This window comes from Athene noctua, chromosome 1 (genome assembly GCF_965140245.1).
Source record: "Athene noctua chromosome 1, bAthNoc1.hap1.1, whole genome shotgun sequence".
NCBI classification, from domain to species: Eukaryota; Metazoa; Chordata; class Aves; order Strigiformes; family Strigidae; genus Athene; species Athene noctua.
In genome coordinates this window covers 165,281,794-165,302,930 of record NC_134037.1, presented here as the reverse complement: position 1 = coordinate 165,302,930, position 21,137 = coordinate 165,281,794, and the positions used below count along the sequence as shown (strand labels likewise).

The 21,137-nt window shown below is 41.8% G+C and overlaps 1 protein-coding gene across 3 annotated transcripts; it reads left to right on the top strand.

The window, feature by feature from the left end:
• The first annotated feature begins 123 nt into the window (after positions 1-123).
• PSMG1 (proteasome assembly chaperone 1) lies at positions 124-7,474 on the top strand. 3 transcript variants are annotated; one of them, XM_074903875.1, is made up of 7 exons: positions 124-297; positions 489-598; positions 1,956-2,107; positions 2,499-2,546; positions 5,017-5,215; positions 6,125-6,261; positions 7,286-7,474. In XM_074903875.1, the coding sequence occupies exons 1-7, from the start codon at positions 176-178 to the stop codon at positions 7,358-7,360; spliced, it is 843 nt and encodes a 280-aa protein (XP_074759976.1). In that variant the 5' UTR covers positions 124-175; the 3' UTR covers positions 7,361-7,474. The 3 variants fall into 3 exon arrangements, with proteins under 3 accessions (XP_074759976.1, XP_074759983.1, XP_074759969.1); XM_074903868.1 differs by having other exon boundaries at positions 128-297; positions 2,484-2,546; XM_074903882.1 differs by lacking the exon at positions 2,499-2,546 and having other exon boundaries at positions 127-297.
• The last annotated feature ends 13,663 nt before the right edge of the window (positions 7,475-21,137 follow it).

The window sequence follows — 21,137 nt, the reverse complement described above, 5'->3', positions numbered from 1 at the left end:
AGCCTGCCTCTGCGGGGGCCCGGCGGTAGAAGCGGCCGTTCCGGGCGGCTCGCTCTATGGTTTGCGGGGGCCAGAGCATCGCCAGGCGGAGCGGAACTCGGTGGTGCCGCAGAACCCAGAGCGTCTCGACGCGCAGGCGCGCTGCCCCGCGGGGGAGGGCGGCGGGGCGGCAGCGATGGCGACTTTCTTCGGGGAGGTGGTGGTGGCGCCGTCCCGCGCCGGCGTGGACGAGGAGGAGGAGGCCCGCGAGGAGACGCCCGAGGACCGGGAAATCCGCAGGGAGCTGGAGAAGAAAAGGTAGCGGGGTTTGGTGGGGGGAGGCACGGCCCGACGGGGCGCCCAGGCCTCTCTCCTCGCTGCCGTGGTGCGGCTTCCTCCGCGTACCCCGGGATGGAACCCCAGGGGCGGCCGGGCCTGGGCCTGGGCGTGGGCCGGGTAGGGTAGGGTAGGGGGAGTGCTGCTCCATTTCCCTCCGCCTCTTTTGCCAGGGAGATCGACGTCCTCTGGACCTTGAAGTCGGGCGCGTCTACGGAAAGCTCTACCGATGAGCCGTTTGTGTGCTCTAAGTTTATAGTAGCGATAGGACATAACGCTGCAGGTAGGTGGTGCAGACTGCAAAAACAGACTGTCCGAGAGGCTGAAACGCTGTTGTTCTTTGCTGTTGGTGAAATTTGAGAAAGCGGGAGGTTGGACGAAAGTGTGTGTCAGCACGCTCACTTTGCCATAAACTGTTTTAACGTTGGTCTCTGCTGTAAGAATGGTCCTTAAGAGCGTCCAGCTCTTCATTTAGGGAGTGGAGTTTTAAGCCTGAGACAGAAAACCAAAGTCAGTCTGTGCATGTAAAACACAGTTTTTGTTACAGCTGCTTATTCCTTCTCTCACACTGTCATGAAACATATTTTCAGTTGAAGGGTAAAAGCAAAGTATGTCTTGGTTTTGGATTTTACTTGGGACAACCACCCTTTTCCTTTTTCTGACTTTTGTTTGACTCTCCTGGATTGACAGTTGGCAAAAGTTTTCTTCTAAGAGCAAGTTGCTCAGTGCAGTCTAGTGTTTTGAAATAGAGATCTGCCAAAGATGTAGAATTATGGGTCAGTGAGCTGTAATTTCTTTAATTTCTAATGAACTGAATTATTCCTGTTTTACTTGATCAGTCAGTCCTTTTTTCACATTCGTGGAGTCCCCGTCCCTGGAGGTGTTTAAGAAGTAGAGTCGATTTAAGGCTTAAGGACATGGTGTAGTTGGGAACTGTCAGTGCTAGGTTAACGGTTGGACTAGATGATCTTCAAGGTCCTTTCCAACCTATGTGATTCAGTGATTCTGTAATTCCCCACTTGTCCAAAATGCCCTGTTTTGAGGCTTATGTTAGATGGCATTTAGATAATATCTAAGTTAACTTTGCTAACTTTTTTCTTTGTTCAGATTTTTCCTTGAAAATTCGTTACAGATATTTTAGATCTATGTTCTGTTTAACAGTATCTTTTGACAGGAATTTGATTTATGAACATTTGACTTAGGGGAAGTCATGCGTACTCTTGTCTCTGCTTCCTAGAGACAGTATAATAGTTTTGCTTTGCTGGTTCAGAGATTTTTTTTTTTTTTGAGAAAACTGTTATATCTGCTATGTCAAGAAGTATTAGAGATTTAATATTTACATCCTTAGTGTACACTAAAGGAATCAAAGTTGACCGTAGTGATATAATTTCTAAGAATACATGTTTTGATGTTGGGGATCTCTGTATGTAGAACTGCTCTTTATCTTTTAGGTCTTGATACAGTGAGGTTACTCACATTCTTGGTCTTTGCTGAATTTAGTCAATAAATGTATGTTGATAAAAATAAGTTACTACTTTTTTTTTTTTGAGATTGCAAAGAAATAGTGTAATTCAGGTATTTATTTGTAGAACAGATATTTTTATTCTTTGTAAATTAACAGTATTTATTGTTTTTTGCAGCTTTCCTGTCTTCCTTTATTCTGGATTCTGTATGTTGGGAAGTAGTTGGAGTTGTGAAGTTGTGGAATGAGTGGTGTCGAACATCCAACACAACAAATGTCCTCCCGACAGATTCGTTCTGTTTGTTCTACCGATTAATATCAGATCCGACAGTAAGTGACTTATGCTTTAATTCCGCTGTATTTTATATTTCTGAGAGAGAGCATGCTTCATCCACCCCTACCCTGCCCAAAGCAAACAAAGCATTAAGGCTGCAGTATTCTGGATTGTTCTCATAAAAAATCTGAAGGGTCATTATGCTCGCTAAAACTATTTGAAGTTCTGGCATGTGAAGTTCAGTACCGAGAAGAAGCCTGATTGCTTCACATCAGTTGTGAATGAAAAAATGTTGTTAAAATAGAGTTGAAGAAGCCCAGGGAAGTTGAACAAGTTGTTGACTGTAGTCACATTATCCTTACACATGGCCATGAGCTGTTGTGCTCTTCAAACCACTTGCTTATGCATCATCTTGGTTTTTTTTTTTAAAAGGTTTTGTTGTGCCAGTGTAGCTGCTATGTTGCTGAGGATCAACAGTTCCAGTGGCTTGAAAAGGTAAAACAACCAACCAATTTGAACAATGAAATCTTAGGGGTGGGGATCTTTGTCTAAGTGCCTCTTCCTCTCTGATAGTCTAAACAGGACAGCGTTGTAAGTTTTTTGCATGTGGCTTTCTTTTCTTAAATAATCAACAAGTGGACAAATTTACTGTCAGCAGATTCTGTGAAATTCCTTTGTAGATGTTGCCAGTTGTATCTGCTGTAACTTACCAACTTTGTGCAGTTATATCTTTTGGAGAGTTTCAATTTTGTTGCTCTTAACTACTTGCCCAACCTTTTTCCTGTTTGGCTTAAATTTTCTATGGCTTATTTCAGCTGCCTTTCAGCTCTGGGAGAATCCTTCCTTAAAAAACAATAACATAACTGCATTTGTATGTATGCCAAAGGATCACCAAACCTGTTGTGAAACTGATGATGGATGGTATCTTTACTAATGGGTGTGTTCTGTTCCTTTCACAAGGAGGAGCTCTGAAGGGAGGTGCCGTCAAAGCAGTATCTGTCCTATTTGTTCATAGACTTAGTATGCTAAGTGCCTTACCCCAGCATCATGCAGGTCCCTCCAGATAATCATCATGTTGATTTTAATAAGATAAAGTCGGGGTGGGGGGGAATATTCTGGCTATTGATTTTTGTTACAGATTTGGGTTCTGTTTAGCCACAAGGAGGTGTGGCTTATTTTGTCTAGCTGCCTGTCTGCTAACCTACTTTCCTTTAAACCTCTGCTGATACGATCAACAAGCAGAGATTTATTACGTTACACTGAAGTTGTGTAAGGCTGTGGCTAGAGATACAAAGAGTGAGATAAAAAGCAGTGTGTCCACTGAGAGCAAGTCCTTAGTCTGAGCTGAGTGATACCTGCTCAGTCTAGCGTGCCAGCTGGCCCAGCCAGCACATGACAAGGATTACTTGTTTGTGAGGGAGAACCGTACAAGCATCTCGAGGTGAGGGAACCAGAAGGATTATGGGAGGGCACAGAGGAAGGAAAACCAGGGTGACTTCACTGAATGATACAGGGTTTTCAGGCCCAAGTTTGTGAAAAACTACCTTTTGTGGTTCCTCAGCTTCTTGAGTTTAATTCTTTTTGGTTTACTGTGAAGTTTAGAAACCCTGAAACCTAAAACATTTTGGTTTTGTTGTGTTCCACACATTCTTGCACTTCATTTAAACTGGGATTACAAAAGAAATGTGATCATGGTTTTGCTGTCTTCCTCATTTGTGTTCTTACAGCTGTTTGTGCGTATGTGTTATTTCAAATGTGGGTGTTCACGAGCAGTAGGAGTGTATGTACAGTGTTACCAAGTCAAATGTTCTTGAGTATTTTTAGACTTAGTGGTTATTGGTATTTCTAAATGTACAGCAGAAACATTGTGCTGGTTGGTAATCTTTTGCTTTTAGTGTGAGTTAGACATGTTCTTTATGCTTCATAAATTCTGATTCACTGAGCATCTTCACAGTCTCCATGAGTCAGATTTTTACTTCTGTATGCTTTCACAGTAAGCAATCACTGGCAAAATGAGAATATACAGACTAAAGTTTTGCAGTAATGCATACCAGACAGTGTTTCCAACAGATTAAATTGAAAATACGTGTGCTTCTGAAAAGTTACGTATCAGTTTTATATTACAGTGGTAACACACTAATGTGAGGGAACAGTCAGCTTCCCTTCTGTGATTGGAACCATATACAGAAACAGATGAGTTTCTGTAATGTTTACCAAATTCCCTGTTTCCTTATTGATCATAAATCTGAAGAGGACAGTATAAAGGGAAGGTGCAGGTTTATCATGCCTCTGCTCATTTTGATATACGTTCTTTAAAAACAGTGGAACGCTGTGCAGCGTGTTTTGTGACGCTGCACAGCGTTCCACTGTTTTGTGATGGCATGCAATGGCTCCAAAAGTATGTTTTGTGCAATGTTTTTGAAACTCTTGTCTTTGAATTTGAGAAGGACCATGGAAAAATTAAGGATCTCTTTCTCAATTCAACTTGAACATAATTAAATAAAATCTGAGTATTTAAAATTAAGATTCTTTTTAAGTACTGTAGAACATCTAGAGAGCACAATTTCAGTTTCGAATGTCTTGTAGTTTAGCAAGCTGTCATCTTGTCATAAGTAGCCTGATTTTGTTTGGAGTCCTTCTTTGTTCTACTGTCACCATTAGTAAAAATAGTAAGTCTTAATATATTTGCAGGTGAAATGAGAGTGCTGAAAACCTAAAGCCTATCAAGAAAATCAGCAGACTTGCTAAATATGTTAACAGTTCTTTTGGGTTGTTTATCTCCATCCCAAGTGCAATGCATGTGAAATTTCTACCTGAACGTCGTGATTCAAATTTTAGATAGTCCTGCAAACCTGAATTAAACTGCCATTTGCCATCTGCACTGAAATGGAAATGAATCTTTGTGGTTTTATGCAGTTACTGTGAAAAGATAAATTTTGCTTATGTGTTAGCATTTCTATTTCAGGTTTTTGGCCGTATGCGACGGGAGGACTTGCAAGTAACCATTCTTTCAACGTGTCCTGTAGCTGATTATAAAACTCAGGAATCCACTTTAACACTTGCATCTCCATTTCTGAAAGCCTTGAGGACAAAAGAATTCCAAGAGCAGGTCTGCTGCCCACTGCTGGAACAACCAAACATTGTGCGAGATCTTCCTGCTGCTGGTATTTTGCAATTCCAGTTATTTACAAGTCTGCTGGTGGCAACACAGAATTCACTTTGAAGGGCTTCCCATTGCAGTTAGAACTTTTACTTAATAGTGTGAAATGGCTAACAAGTTAGCTTTTTGAAAATTAATTCCTAACAGCTTGACATTTGACATGTTGTCTCATAAAATAGGGACAAATTTCAAAACCACCTGCAAATCCTTTTACCCCTTATGTGTGGGACGTAAGTAATAGCAAATTCTTCGGTATAGCCTTACAAAGCTTGTTGTATATTGTAGTTTTAGGACATTTTACTTATGAGCTAAGTATGTTTTATTGAGAGTTCTTTTCATCTGGGCAGCCAGACTGAGGTTTATAAAATCCTTTTTGCATATTACAGGTAAAGTAGGTTTCACAGTGCTGCTGATGAATCTTGTATAAAAGTTAGATTCAGTTTTATTACGTAATGCAATAAAAACTGCAAGGCTTTTCATTATAGAGTACCAAATTAGTGGTATTGTCATGAGGAAATTTGTCTGGCAGGAGCTAAAAGTGTGTGATTTTTCTAGAAAAAGTTTACCTTATTCACAATTTGGTTTGAGTTTTTATGTTTGATTGGTTTTCGGTTGGTTATTTTTATTTTTTTACAGAAGCCCATATTATTTTTGTTTACCAAGATTATACAGTTTCCAGTTAAGATACTTGCCAGGAAGAAATAATAACTGCATTTTACTAATTTTTGGTGGTTTATTTTCTAGTGTACCTGGGAAATGAGGGATGGCTGGTCTAGCATTCAGGATTCCAAGTAGACAATTATAAACTTTCATACTTTTGAAGTTCTGGCCAGAAAAAAATGTGATTTCTATACACAGAACTGAGATTCCTTCTCTGCTGAATGTAACACATTTTCTTTTGACTTGTATTTAGTTTTGAGTTATTGTCAAGTGTGGCAGATTCCTGCAGTGTTGTATCAGTGTTACACTGACATTATCAAACTGGACACGGTTACAATTGAAGCATTCAAGCCTCTGCTTTCTTCTAAAACCCTGAAGAGTTTAGTCAAGGTAAAATTCCATATTTAAAAATTAATAGGAGGTTTGGTCTATTTTTGTCTGTCTTTCATCTCTTGCATTCTGATGTTTATGTGCCTCTATGAGGATTTCACCTGAAAAGGCAGAAAAATACAGACTTTAATGACAGGACAGTGATTTCTGGTACAATACCTGCTGTAACATCTGTAAGTTGCTTAGAAATAATGAATCTACAGCTTCCCTCAAAACTTCATTTTGACTTTTCAGGCTCTTGGGGTGGTATTAGTATATCAGGGTGTGATTTCTTGTGGTTGTTTAAGCTGCAGTTTCCTTTGGAGGTCTCTCGTGTTAAAATCTTTTAAGTTTGGTTGTTTGGGGTTTTTTTACATTCATATGCAAGATGGCTCTATATCTGCCTGTCATGTGCCATACGTGAAAGCTTGTTAAGAAATTTATTTTGACCTATAACTTCTTTCTGGAATTAAAAGACAGAATTTCTAAAGATGATTCTTAGCTGTTTGATTAGTGCAACACTGTTGTGAAATCATGACATTATAGCTACTAAGGTGAATGTTTTGCTTCTTTCTGAAACGTTTTTAATTGAAGTGTAGTCAGTTCAAAACACTCCTCAGTTTTGCCAATTGAACTTCCATTTAAATGGCAGAAGAGGTTTGTGTGTATTGAAGTATTTTTTTCAGCTTTAAATGTGGGAATTGCAATTTAGTTTTTGTTACAGCTTACACTGGTCTGCTAAATAAGTGTAACAGACTACTCTGTAGATGTTTAAACTCTGGTGGAAAACAACAGCAACTATGCAAGCTCTTCCTCATATACAAGCAAGGAAGAATGAAGTTAACAAATCCCATTTTGTGGTTGAACTGCAAATTCATTTGGAGCCCTTAGCAGGTCTCTGAACCTGAGCTTTGCTCACAGTTAACACTTTAATCAAACTGATACTTAGAGTAATAAAAATTGGAATAGAGGACAGTGAAGCTTTTTTTGGTTTGTTTTGTAACCAGCACTGTAGCTAATGCTGATAATCTCTTCCTTTTCCTAGGATGTATCTGAAAGCACAAAGATTTTGAAGAAGTTACTGACAACCAACGAGACTCACAATAATATCTATATCTAAAAAGGACATTTTTGACGCAGACTGCACTTTTGTAAACTCTGGTTTCTTCTGTAAAGGACATTTTGGAATTGTAGTTGTTTCCTTAAAAGTGGAATAAATTCCAGTAGATTTTTACTTCTGCACTCATTTTTGTTACTTTCAAATTCATCACTACAGACACATGTATTTCTTCTGCATGGCTTGGGAGACTGTCCTCTGGAGTGATTTTAGGAAAGATATCTTGAGTATGAAAAGCCACTTCTTTTTCTCCTCCTGAAGGGATTGTTTTATCTAATGTATACTTTTTGTATGTAAAAGAGGAAACACAGTTAAGGAATTCTGTCTGTATCTTACGAGAACACCTGTTTTTTACTTCATTTTGAGACAAATGTTTTCCTAATACTTGATCCTCTTTAACGATGTGTCTGTGATGGAGAAAATGTGCTCTGCACCTTTTTACATACAGATACACAATTTGTGTGTATGTATGAATGATACATATATATGTATGTGTGCACATTTTTTAATATATGTGTTGATCCAAAATATAGTAAGTAAAGTATGGTAAATACTTTTGAAAGACTTACTCTGGTGGAAAATAAACTTGTTTCACAGGTTAGTAGGAAGCAGGAATGTGGAGCTGTTTTGAACTGCATGGAGGGGCTGTGGCTTGCATTCACTGAGTAGATCATCACAGGATGCTGCTGCCTGCACATCTGGCAGGAAGGGAAAGGTGCCCACATTCAGGTGCTGCAGCTCCCATTTGCAGTGCCTTGCTGAGAGCTCACCTTTGTGGCAGTTTCAGCTTCAGACCTTCAGCAGGAGCTGTAGAGGCACAGGAGCATTTCCTGCTGTCAGATCTCTGACAGTGGTGGGAACCTCTCCCAGTGAAATGGGGGTGCTAGGCTCACAAGCTGCTTCAGATGGATTTGCCAGGGCAAACTGATTTAATCTATTCACTTTAAAACTCCAAATTGCTGGCAACAGTAGGAATGGTACAAGACCTCTTATGCAGAGTAGGTGATTTTTAGGGAAAAGATCAAGTATTAAAGTGTCTCAAAAAATGACCTGAAAGTTTGTAACAATTTCAGCAGTATATTTAAAATATTCTTGTATGTAACCTCTGTTTAATTTAACATTTTGTATAAGAATGGTGTTAAAGATAGTGTTTTGTTTGCTACCAGGTAATTGGCTGGTGTTGTCACTGCACAAAGATGTTTAAAGTGCCCGTAGCTTATCCTTTTGGAACAAAAGGGTAGCAGCTTCAAAATTCTCTACCAGGTTTAACTTTGATTTGCGCTGAATGCTCAGTGGACATTTTTGAACAGTGTATTCCTTTCACAGAACTGTCATCCCTTCAGGTTTGAAAGTGATTGGCTTAGTCAACATTCACTGAAGCCAAGTAGCCCCTGGCTTCAGCAGGCCCACTACAACTTCTGGTTTTGGAAGTTAACTGCACAAGTACATTGCAGTTTCAACGGTAGTAGAATATTCTTGATGTGGTTATCAAGTTGCATATGAGTTAAGACATTGATTTCAATTGCTTTAAGGAGTACTGTATTTTGGAACAAACTCTGAAGCATGAAGTGCAGGACATGGTACCTTCTGGGCTTTTTGTCTGTTTCTCTGCAGCATTTCTTTTAAAACCTGTTTGTGTGATGTGAGCTGAGAATTCTGTTTCTCTGAAAAAGCTGCACATTGGCTACACCATTTTCTTGCATACTGAACATGTTTGATTCATAATAAAGTATATAACAAGAAATATCTAATAATAAATATGCAGGCTCTTACAGGAACTGTAAACAAGCTTCTAGTATTGGTTTTATCTCCCATGCAGTTTCCTACCTGAGTTTATGATGAAGTGTGAGAATACTCTTAAACAGCTTGAATAGAAGTGGCAAACAAAACACTAGCAACTTGAAAGATAAAATTAGAAAGACTGAAAGCTGGTGCATTGGCAGAATGCTCCAAAGGCTAATTATTCTTGCTTCAAAGGGCGTGATAGCTGCGTAGCTGGAAATGTTTAGGTAGGATGGTGGTGCTTATTCTGATGGATACTATTGAGCTATTAGTTTCACCCTGTGCATTCAGGTATATTTCTGTGATCCACATTACCGATGAGGTCAAGCTTTGTGCAGTAGTAGCTCTCTGGTGTGAAACTGTATAGGTCAGGGCATGTGCACACTGTATAGTAAGATGACTAGTGTTAGCTGGGTTGTGCTGTATAAATTTGAAATGTCAACCTCTTCCAGTACATAGTAAGTACTATAGGGCAGTGAAAGAAGGTATTTTAATTTTAATTTAAAATTCCTTCTGTCTTTTTCCATAATTTGATAAATGAAGTAGCTCATATTCCTCTCCTTAAAATAAATAGTTCTGGAAGCATCAGAAATAATGGTGCCTGAGTATCTCATAAGATGTGAGTGTTGGCTGAAGATTTTTTCGTATTTGAACATTGCTAAGTTGTTTGTTTTCTTTTTCTATGCTCTCCAGTATCTAGTAAGAGTCTGCAATAAGGTTTTCTTTGTTTCTAACATCTGCTGGTTTTTTAATATGTGTAGGAGTGTATAAACTTAAAACTCTTGTCAAATGTAGCAGATGGCTTCAAAAGCTTTGGGGAAAGAAGTGCATTCTTGCCTGCATGTCTGAAATGTGATTGTATAAGACTTGTTAAGGTATTGGGCTAAATGCACATAATGAAACCAGATAGAATAAACTATTAGGCGAAGAGATTTCTTTTTTCAGTTTTCAAATCATCTAAGCTACTTGCTACCCATTTTTTTTTCAGATAACACCAAGCTGTCTTCCATTGAAGAATGTTGCCTTCCAAACCAAGGACACAATCTCTCCTCAAGTCTAATCTACTTTATTATGCTGCAGAATGTATGTGGTAGGCGGACATGTTCTCTCTTTCCTTGAAGGCTCTGACTCAAAGATAACATGCCTGACCCCATCTTAATCAGTTCTTTAGTGAGGCTCCTTAGATTTTGGCTTCTAACATGTTGGTGTCAGTGCAGTTCAGGTCACAGGTATATGAATACAGGACTGTACAGACGTAGTTTGAAGGTGATGTCCAAGCCAGGAAGTGTGGGGTTTACTTGAATTCATTACAAAACCTCCACATTTGAATGCCCAAACCAGCAATATACGTGGTATTCTGCTTTCATTTTCCCTGTTGTTATTGTGATCACATAGAATGCAGTGATTCTTCAGTAATAAAATTCTTGCAGTCTTTTGGAAATCCATCATGAAAACATGATGCCCTGCTCTGCTTCTTGAGCACTTCTCTATCCCATTATGTTCCTTCTGTATTTGACATGACATAACTCCTTCCTGTACAGTTTCTCCTTGCTATGTGCCATCAGTAGAAACACTGGTACCGTGCACAAAAGCATGAGCCCGAATGTTCCTGTTGGAGCCCAAGCCTTTTGTGGCCCTAAAGCAGTTGGAGCTCACATCTGAAGGTTGCTTTCAGTGACTGCCTGCTTCCTGTCCAGTAATGTGCTCCCTGAACCTTGTTCATCTACCTCTGTGTTCCTCATGTATGTGGAGGAAAGTTAAAGGTTGAATAGCAGGTTATAGTCTCAAATTTTTTACTTTCAAATAATTGTATAACTAAATGTTTAAATGTTCTTTGTATGGTTGTTATGTACTTGCCTGGGTAATTGCTTTGAAGCAGAAAATGTTTTGTAGGAATAGTGATGTACCTTCAAAGGGCAGTTTCTTAAGAATCTACTGAACAGACCATGTGTTCTTCCCCTGTGTTGTAATCAGAGGATTACAGTGTGCTTTCATACGCTAAAACCATTATACTTCTTATGTTCAGGATTGATATTTGAATTCTTCTGTTAGATCTGATTTGGACTTTGATCTCTTTTCATGGTGTACTGAAATATGAAAGCCATCTTTTCTCCATCAGCTCTATAGACTTTAAAGCCAATCTGCTGCTTCGGAGAGAATTAACGAAAGGAGGAATGGCCAAAATAGTCACAATCACTAAAAGCTGCTGTTTGATTACTGAACAGATGTATGGTGAATGTACAGCCTGGCTTAAAAATAATAAAACTTGTTGGTAGAAAGGTTGTAGCTGGAAGATTGTATGAGAACAGAGGCACCCAGGATGGAAAGGTAAGAGCACAGTAGTACTGTGCACAACCTTAGCACTGACCATCCTATAAAATTCGGGTTTGAGATGGTTGTGAAATAAAAGTAGTTTTTAAGGTGGGTTAGCTATTCCCTTCTGGCCTGAGTAACATTCTCACAGGTCACAAAGAATGCCTTTGTGCTGCTCCGTTTAACTTGCTTCCAAATTGGATTGAAAAACATATTTTTTGCACAGAATAATAAGCACAGTGAGCTTAAACCCTGGAGGACACTTTCAAGAAACCCTGCGGGTGCTGTCAGAAACAAGCAGTTCTTTTGTTCATTACTTAGAAAGTGCTGGTGCAAAACTCTTCCGACATGAAGCCAGAATGTCAGGTTGTTGGTTTTTTTTTTCCAAGTAGTAGAAAGCAAGCACATTTGAGATAACCTTTTAGTGCCAAGTGTGAGGTAATGCTCTGCAATAGTGGATTCCGCAGCACCTGCCATTATAGTTTTTACTTTATATTCTTCCACTTCTCTGTGAGCTCTCTGAGAGTGTATGTGAGGAATATTTACTTTTAACAACTATTGAAACCTATTAGATATTTTAAAACAAAACAAATGGTTCAATCTGTGGAATTTTTATAAATAGCCTTGTACCCAGGTGTTATGGTAAGGACATTTTCCATCTTTATGAATGTGAACTTTGTCTCCTGTAAGGCTTGTTGCAGAGATCTTATGAATAAAACCAAGTCTGAATCCCCACAGTTCCCATCTTGACTCCCTGTCTGGCAAGTAAAGAAATTCTGGATTGTACAGGTTTGTCTAATATAATTTTCAGTGAAGATTTTGTTGACTCTGACTGCGGATGCTCTATTTGGTGTCCTAGTGGACAATGATCCTATTGTTTGCTTTTCTGAGCATCCCAATACAAAGGTGACTGAGAGGTCAGATAATCAAAATTGTGATCTGGTTTGTTCTGTGGTGCTCATTTGTGGTGACACTGCGTTCTAAGGCTCATGTAAATTTTAGTTTTTCTCTGACCTTTTCAATTAATTTAATAATTGTCTTTTTAAAAAAATCTGGATGGAAATATTTCCCCAAGTCAGTGCTGGAGATCAGATTCTGTATCAGCTCAGTTCTGATATGTGTTTTGATTCTGTTCTGACTCAGGCTCAGCTGTGTCTGATGTTATTCTATCTAAAGCAGTAAGAGTCCTGTACTTGATATGGTTACCCTGAATATGCTCAAAATTTTATATGTTGAAAAATAAAACATTTGTGAATGGGATGGCTTACAGCAGGTGGGCTGCAGCATGAGGCTCCCCCTTCACTGAGTATGATCCCAGCTCCACTTCACATGTGTGCTGTTCCCTTTCCTGATTGTGGATCGTGGCTTCGCAGGGATCACCTGGAAGCACAAAGACATACACTGGCTCTTAGGAACTAAAAGGGCAGATGTGTTACCTGAGATCTCAGACCCAAGGAGCTCGGGTGGTGCTGTAAGGTGCTTCTTGAGATAATGGCATCCACTTCTACACTATGAGACAGAGTGAGGTGAGCACAGCAATTCTCCCTTGCAGCAGCATAGCTAGTGCTTCCCCCACCAAAGAGAGTGCAAAAGTTCCTGTGCTAAAAACCACTTTCTGTGGTCTTCAGAGCAGCCCGGTAAAACCACAGGCAGCAGAAGTGGGTTTTCATGTTGCACATGCTGGTGTGAATCATTTACTTCCTTCCAGCTGGGACCCAAACTCCCCAGCCATGTCCCCAGAGCTCTGCACCATGTCAGTGCAACAGGCAAGAGGTTCCTGTTCATTCATTAAGGAGCAATTCACTCAAAATAGGAATAAATACTGAGTCTTACCCAGTAAGGGTAAGTAGGGCTCTTTAATGCCACGTTTATTTAGCTTTCCTTTATTTAGCTTTCATGGTATTTTATGAACAATAAAAGAGAATCAAAAGCAGTTGTTTGTATGCCTCAGTTTTCACTCTGCATTGCACTTCGATGTTAAAATTCGGATCACTTGGTAAAGGTCTTGACTTAATCAGTATGGGGTAGAGAAAAGTAATGCTGTAGTTAATGCTCATGGAAATGGTCACTTGTCTGAAAGGAAAGTAGCTTGCCTTAACTTTTTACAAAATCACCTCTACCTAGGGGGTGCTGCTTAGTGTTCCTGCAGGGCAGCCCTCTGCCACACCTGCGGTGCTGCATAGCAAGTCTGTAATGTTTTGAAAGTGGCCTTTAATGTTTGAACTGCCAGCAAGCCGGCCTTGTCTTTTCTAGTGTTGACATGTGGCTTCCAGACTTTAAAATCCAATACATGTTATGAAAATGCATGAGTGTTGAATTTAAACCATATTTTAATAATTTGGCCACCTGTACAATATCCTAATAATCTTAAAATAGAGAACTTGAGATCCTCTGTAAAATTATTTGTAGCAGATGTTAAATCTTTGGTGTATTCTACGCATTTACACACTGGGGGACAGATATTAAACATTACCCTTACAAAAATAACCCAAAACATATTTATTTCAAAGAATTAGAATGCAGGAAGTGGATGCAGGAAGCTTTATCCATTGTTGTGGTTTGTTTTAAAGGTGTGCTCAAAATGAGATGAAAAAAAGTTTGTCGTTACTGCAGTTGGACAGAATTGAGTGTTTAAAAGATAAAAAGCCTTTTAATATTTTGTTCCAGCAACATTCTCAACTGTTAGTTTTCTAGCTCTATTCTGTTTGTTGGGTGGGTTTTTTTTTAGTACACTACAACTCTCTCTGACCTTAAAGACATAATTATGGGACACTAAATCTTAAGTGTCAAACCCATTCTCTGATGATTGAAAAATTACTGTTTTGGTCAGAACTTGAGAGACCGAATTGAAAAACTTGCTGGCAAGAGGCAAATGTTATATAGTCTGACATGACTAGGTAACAAGTCTGTTTAGTAGCAAAGTGAAGTGCTGACTTTAAAGATAAAGATGATGTTGACAGGCAAACATGTATATGTTTGCATCTCCGTTGACGTAGTTAGCTCCAAGTGTGCAAACTGAATCAGCTTTAGAAACCATGACACTTTAAAAATATGCATGTTTTGGGGTGGTTTTATTTGCTTCCTGAGGTTTTGAGTTTACCATTTAAGTATGAGGGCTGGACTTTTCCTTTCTTTCTTTGTGATGAAAGTTAAGGTTGTGGCAAAGTCACGTGTTTCCAGCAGCTAGGACTTTAGCAAAATCAGCGTGTCTAACACAGCAATAAAGGGAGGTCAAGCCCCTGCCCAATACCTCAACTACTTTGTAGGAAATACAACCTCTAGCTTCTTCAGTTTAGGATAACTATTACTTTATACACTTACCCCACCCTTCCATGCTCCCTTCTCCAGTTGTGTCTCTTGTCCACCTCCCACCTTACCCACTCTGTGCTGGCATCTTCCTCCCTCCCCTCCCATCCTTGCATTTCAGATGTTTTCCAGCCTCAGTCATAGGGGCAACCTCTAGACTCTGTTACTCTGTGGGAAGACTCCCAGGCTTTCCTGTGGTGCTGCTGAGTTTATTTGTGCAGGCAGCACTGGCAGTAAGTGCAAATTCTGGAAAGAAAAGGTTGATGCAGGGCTGTTAAATGCAAAGAACAAATGCTGGATTGCCAGCGACTGGTAGGGCAGACCCAGGGTGTGTTGCTGCAGGCTTTCTTGCTGCATCTGCTCTTTCCTTCATCATCTGCCATGGGCTGATGTAAGACAGGGTGCTCACTGGGACCTCGCTTTGACCAGCTTCAGCTCCTTTCATGTTCCCAATGGTGTGGAGCCGGAGGAGCAAGCAGTGGGCACCACCTCTGAACTGGGTGTGTTACAGTCACAGAAATGGTGTGGTGGTTGTCAGTTTAAGATCCCAACAGGGTTAGGAAAAAAGATCGACTTTTCAAGAGACCACTGGTTGTAGGGGCTTGAGGTTTGCTTTTTTTGTTCAAAGACAATTTGGCTATAACTTTTGGAAGAGCAGACCATGCACAGGTTGAACTGGGTTGTCTCACCTGCTTCAGCCTCAAGGAACTAATCCAGGAAGAGGAATGAAAAGGCAGGTACTCAGCCTTGGGCCAGAGTTGATGTGTTTTGCTTAAAGAGCAGAGTGGAATACTCTAGAGTCTGTTGATTAATTAAACTAGGAGTTTTGCTACATTTTCTGAGTTCACAGAGAAAGTAAGAGCATCAGGCAAACTGTACTGACTAGTGTGTTTAGGGGTTGCTGTTGAAAATCTGGCTTAGGGAATGAAAAGTATGAGTGCCACTACTGCTGGGGCTCATAAAGATACATCTGGTTGGCTTTTCTTGCAGCAGGTGTAGTGTCAACCTGGCTGTGACCTCTCTGTTTCTGGAGGAGAACAGATCATGGGTGTCACACAGGTAAAAAACATTTGCAACTGGAGACAGGGATGGGGCAAACTTTTCCTCTTTTATCATAAATTAGTGCAATACTTTTTTCATTATTAGAATAAAAATGCATCATCCTGTAGCTTTGTGGTGCATGAGGTGATGTTGAAATATTTAATAACCTGTTTTATCCTGAAATAAGCTAAAACTCATCCCAAAGGCTTCTTTTTTGTTCCAAATTATAGTGAGTGTAAACATACAGGTGTATATATGGACTTACATAATAACTTAAAGGCTTTTGATATGTAAACATTAATTTACAGTGGCTGAAATTGTACTTCAAGGCTTTTGGACACTTACAGCTTCTGATCTTTTGCATTGTGATTGTTATTTTTCTTTTGAAGGCTGGTTTATTTAACCAGGTAGATCATCACAAGCAATGACTGAGATGTCTATTTTAATTTCTTGGCTATATAGTTAAGCATTAAAGATGCCTGTGAGGACTTGATGAATGGGAGCTATAATGGCAACTGATGAGCTTCAAGTCCCTACTGTGCATAACCCACTCCCCTCGGCTCCAGAGCACCAGCTAACCTACCTAAACAGCAGTTATAAAGAAAAAAAAAAAAAAAAAAGGTCCAAGGAAATGGCATGCAGATAAGGCCAGTCATTTGAAATGAAAGCACAAAAAAGGGAATCTGGGTGATTGGAGCACCAGTTCCTGTCCTGACTGAGAACTGCCTGGCTTCTGCCTGGTTCAGTCAGGATTCAGGAGTTATTCCACCTCTGATGGGTGTGTGACATATTTGGGTTTCTCTGGACATCTCTCTTATCCCCTCTACCTTTGACGTTTCTCGAACATTTTGGATTTGGCACTCATGCTCAAACCCTCTGATCAGGTTATTCACAGGCACCTGTATCCAGACAAGCCTGGACCCAAAGAGTCAGGGCCCAGAGTTCGCCAACACTACATCACGGGGTTAGGACAGTGTTGTTAGGGGCTTTGTATTTCAGGTAGCTCCAGCTCTGGTATTAGCAGTAGGGAGGTATGCAGGAGTCTTCCTACATGGGAAGAGTGAATGTATAGGGGCTAGTCAAAACTGTAATGAAATTTATTATTTTCCTGAGAGGGTTTTTTTCTCAGCATCAGTGCAAATGCCATTGATTTCTTGGGGCTTTGGAACAATCTACCTTGTGCGTAAATCATACATGAATTTAATAAACACAGAATCACTGCTTTGGTATGAATATTACTGAAGACGTGAACTGAATATGTAGAGATACACAGAACTGGTGAAGCAGTTCCTGAACTGTCACCAGCAAAAAGGAAAGCTGTAAATCTTGAAGAGTTAATGTGGAAAAGTTAATGCTTTTTCCACGGATAAAGGTTTAAAAAAACCTGTTCCTAATGTCTTTAAAATCATAAAGTTGAGAAATGAAAAATCAGTTGCTCACGAGATGAGACAGCAGGGGATCTTATTCCTGAAAGACCATAGTGGCATAAACCTATATACAGTCCTGTGCTTTAGCTCTCTGGATACTGAGCATAGAACGCTTCTGTCCTGGAAACATTTCAGCAGCTAACTAGCAGTACCTGGTGCAGCCTTCACAGAATCGTCTAGGCTGGAAAGGACCTTGAAGATCATCCAGTCCAACCGTTAACCTAACACTGACAGTTCCCAACTACACCAGATCCCTCAGCGCTATGTCGACCCGACTCTCAAACACCTCCAGGGATGGGGACTCCACCACCTCCCTGGGCAGCCCATTCCAACACGTAACAACCCCTTCTGGAAAGAAATGCTTCCTAATATCTAGTCTAAACCTTCCCTGGCGCAACTTGAGGCCATTACCTCTTGTCCTATCACTTATTACTTGGTTAAAGAGGCTCATCCCCAGCTCTCTGCAGCTTCCTTTCAGCCTTGGGGACTGTCAGGTTGCTGGATGGACCATGCTTTGGCCTGTTCAATTATTTCCTTCTTTTTTGCCCTCAAAGTTGAAAAAGGTATGGATATTTCTTCTTTTCTCCTTCACTGACTGAAGCAAAATAACCTTGGAAAAGTGCCTATTTTGGTTCTATGAAAACCTGAAAAAATTCTGTTTTCTCAACAAAATGAAAAGAAAAAAAAGATTTTTAAGTTTTATCTTTTTAACTGACTGAAAAGTCTGATTTATTTTGAGATTATGTATTCATTTTTGGTGTGTGTTTGGTTTTAATTTTGTTTTTGAAATCCAGACAACTTTGGCCTTGTTTTTTGTTTCTTAAAAAACAAACAAAAAAGAAAAAGTAAGGGTGTAAAAGCATTCCAGGTTAAAATGTCTCAGATGTTGGGGAAGGGGTTAATTTCTCCTCATTCTTCCGTTAAGATGATGGCTATATTTTTCCTACATTCAGAGCATCCTTTTGATTTCATTCCAGTACTATTTTGTTTCTCCCTTTCCAAAGGTGTCCCCTACCCCCTGGTGGGACCCTGCGGGTGAGTGGAGGGCAGAGATGGCCCAAGTGCCGGGGGGCGGAGCGAGGCGGGGGGGCGCTGCCCGGCCGGGGGGAGACTCCAGGGGGAAGCCGGAGGGCGGAGCCTGGGGGCGGGGGGAAGCTGGAGGGCGGAGCCTGGGGGCGGGGGGAAGCCGGAGGGCGGAGCCTGGGGGCGGGGGGAAGCCGGAGGGCGGAGCCTGTGGGCGGAGCCAAGCCGGAGGGCGGAGCCTGTGGGCGGAGCCAAGCCGGAGGGCGGAGCCTGTGGGCGGCGCGAAGCCGGAGGGCGGAGCCTGTGGGCGGCATGGGTGCCGCGGCGGCCGCGGGGCGGCGCTGTGTGCCGGCGCTGGATGCCGGCGCCGGGCAGGGGCGGAGGGGGGGGGGGGGGGGGGGGGGGGGGTGCGGCCGGGCCGCTCCGGCACCGCCCGAGGCTCCGGCCCGGTGCGACCGGCTGCAGCTCGGCCCCGAGTGAGGCCCAGGCTTGCTGGAGCACGCGGTTGCTTTCCTCGGATGTGAATATTTGCACTTTAGGCAGGTTTTATGGGGCTGTTCTCAGGAGACGAAACGATCTCCGGTATCTTTAATAAGGTTACAGCCGTTTGAGATATATATTTTTTTTTCCCCTTTTTCAGGGCTTATGGGGCCCTCGGTTTTGTGGGATCGCCAGCCGTGCTGAACCGGGAGAGCTCTGTAGAGGCAGCCGAGGAGCGATGCTGGCCGTCGCCTCCCGCCTTCCCCAGCGCACCCCCTGGGCGCGTGTTCCCTCTCCAGCTCCTACAGCATTTTATCTGAAACCTGCTGGTATGTTAGCTATTCTAGTTATTTATCAGCGCCATCCATCAGCAATTTGCTGTTGTGATTGGCACCGATTTTACAGCGCTCTGCTTTTTCTGTTGCCGTGATAACATATCTTGTGCCATGTTTTTAGATCCTGGCTGATTTCCCCATATGGTTTCCATATGGGAACATGCTGCTCTTGTTAGCCACCTTCGAAGCGGCCCGTCAGCCAGGTCCCCGCTCAGAAACAAATAAATTGTCTAGTGTCTACTGTATTTCCTTTCAGGCCGCACTCTCCACTTTAAACTTGGCAGCGTTTCAGAACAATCAAAATCCAATCAGCGGCCGTGCTAACTCCATATGTTTTATTTCCAGACTACGTGAGGCGGAGGAAGCCGAAACTATTTTCGGCGTGTAGCAGTGTTTAGGGTGACATGCCACAGATCGCGCTGCACGTTTTCCGCTATTATCCAAAGCCCCATTCAGTGAAGAGAGGCACTCAGGTTTCGTGCAGAAAGCTGTGGCTGGCCAAGTGCTGCAGATCAAATTAGTTTTCCTGGAAAGCAGAGCACCTCTAATAGAGAGTGAAACGAATGTAAACTACAATTAGTTCGATGTGTTGGAAATACGCTGGAGTCCTCTGGGGCTGAGCCGTACAACATAAGCAAATTTGACAGGTTACCTTTCTTTAAATGGTGTTTTAAACATGGTGATTACCCCTGTCATGAGTCTGTTGGCAAGTTCTGTTGGGCCGTGTGCTGGAGTCCATCAGTCAGTCTCCTTCTGCCTCTGAAAACGGTGTAGCCTGCACCTGGATGCAAAATAGCATGTCAGGAGGAATGCTTGTGCACAGGCAGCAGGAGTTTCTCCAGCAGAGGTGCCTGGCATCCCCCGGGATCAGGCATCTCCCTGCGAGGTTGAGCTGGGTCTGTTTATTTTGCCCTGATCTGTGCTAGTAGCTGGCAGGTAATGACTGTGGTGCCTGACCCATGCTGGCAGGATCACCTGTGTTCATGGTAGCTCACCTGCCCTTACTTAGCAGAGGTGGAAGCTGGATGTAACAGGGTCAGGTTAGTTCATGCAGTCTTGCAGCACCTGGCACTGGAGACAGGTTTGGTCCTATGCAAGGCGCCCAAGGGATGCAGAGCTGAGGAAGCGACTTGCTTAAAAGCAGGCAGGAAGTACAAGGCAGTGTTGGGACTTGTGCTTGCATCTGTGGAGTGCAGACACCAGGAACCAGCTCTCAGCAAGTTACTCCTGCTTGGAGAAGTGTTCGTGTTATGGTGTGCAGGGGGAAGAAGTCAAGCAAGCGCAAGTCAGACTCTCACCTTGCATACAGGAAAACCAGTTCTGACACCAAAGGGATCGCAGTTCTCAGAGGACTGCAAGGAGGAGAGTGAACCAAAATTAATGTGAGAGAGTAGGTTTGGGTTGGTAACAACTCATGTTTTTCCCTGGGCCAGCTATGTAAGGAGTTGCAGTCTGATTTCATGGAGGCTAAAAAGCAGCAGCAGTCTCATCTCCCAACCTGTGGTCCTGCTACTCTATTTCCCACTGACTGCGTGTTGCAAATCTGGCATAGCACGAGCAAAGCCCTCCATTTTGAGATTTTTCCTGAAAGAGAGTTGTAGCCCATTCTGCCAGCGTACAACAGAGTGGGGAGAGCTCGCTTGCCAAAGTGCAGGAAGCACCAGCAGAGCTGTTGAATGTTAATCCAATATTTAATGTTCAGTGGGTTGCCAGTAGTTATAAAACTGTTCATATGGTTTGATGGCTGTATACAGCTTTCCGTGGTTACTTTACATCTGGCCTCAAGAGTGATGGATTTGCGAATACCACTAGGATGTCTGTTAGGAAACACTGTGAGGCCTTAGGAAAGGCAATAAACCAAGATTTGTCATTGTCAGGGAGCTGGCTTGAAGGACGCTTTGAAAAAGCACTCTGCGTGACCTTCGAGTGCAGAACAAAGTCAAGCTCCCAGGCATCAAAGTAATGCCACATGTCAGGAAAACCTGACACGTATGGAAAGCCTAGAAGGTGATAGCCAGCATGAGGCAAATGTGCAGATCAATGCTAATTAAGTGACTAGTAATGTTCAAGTGA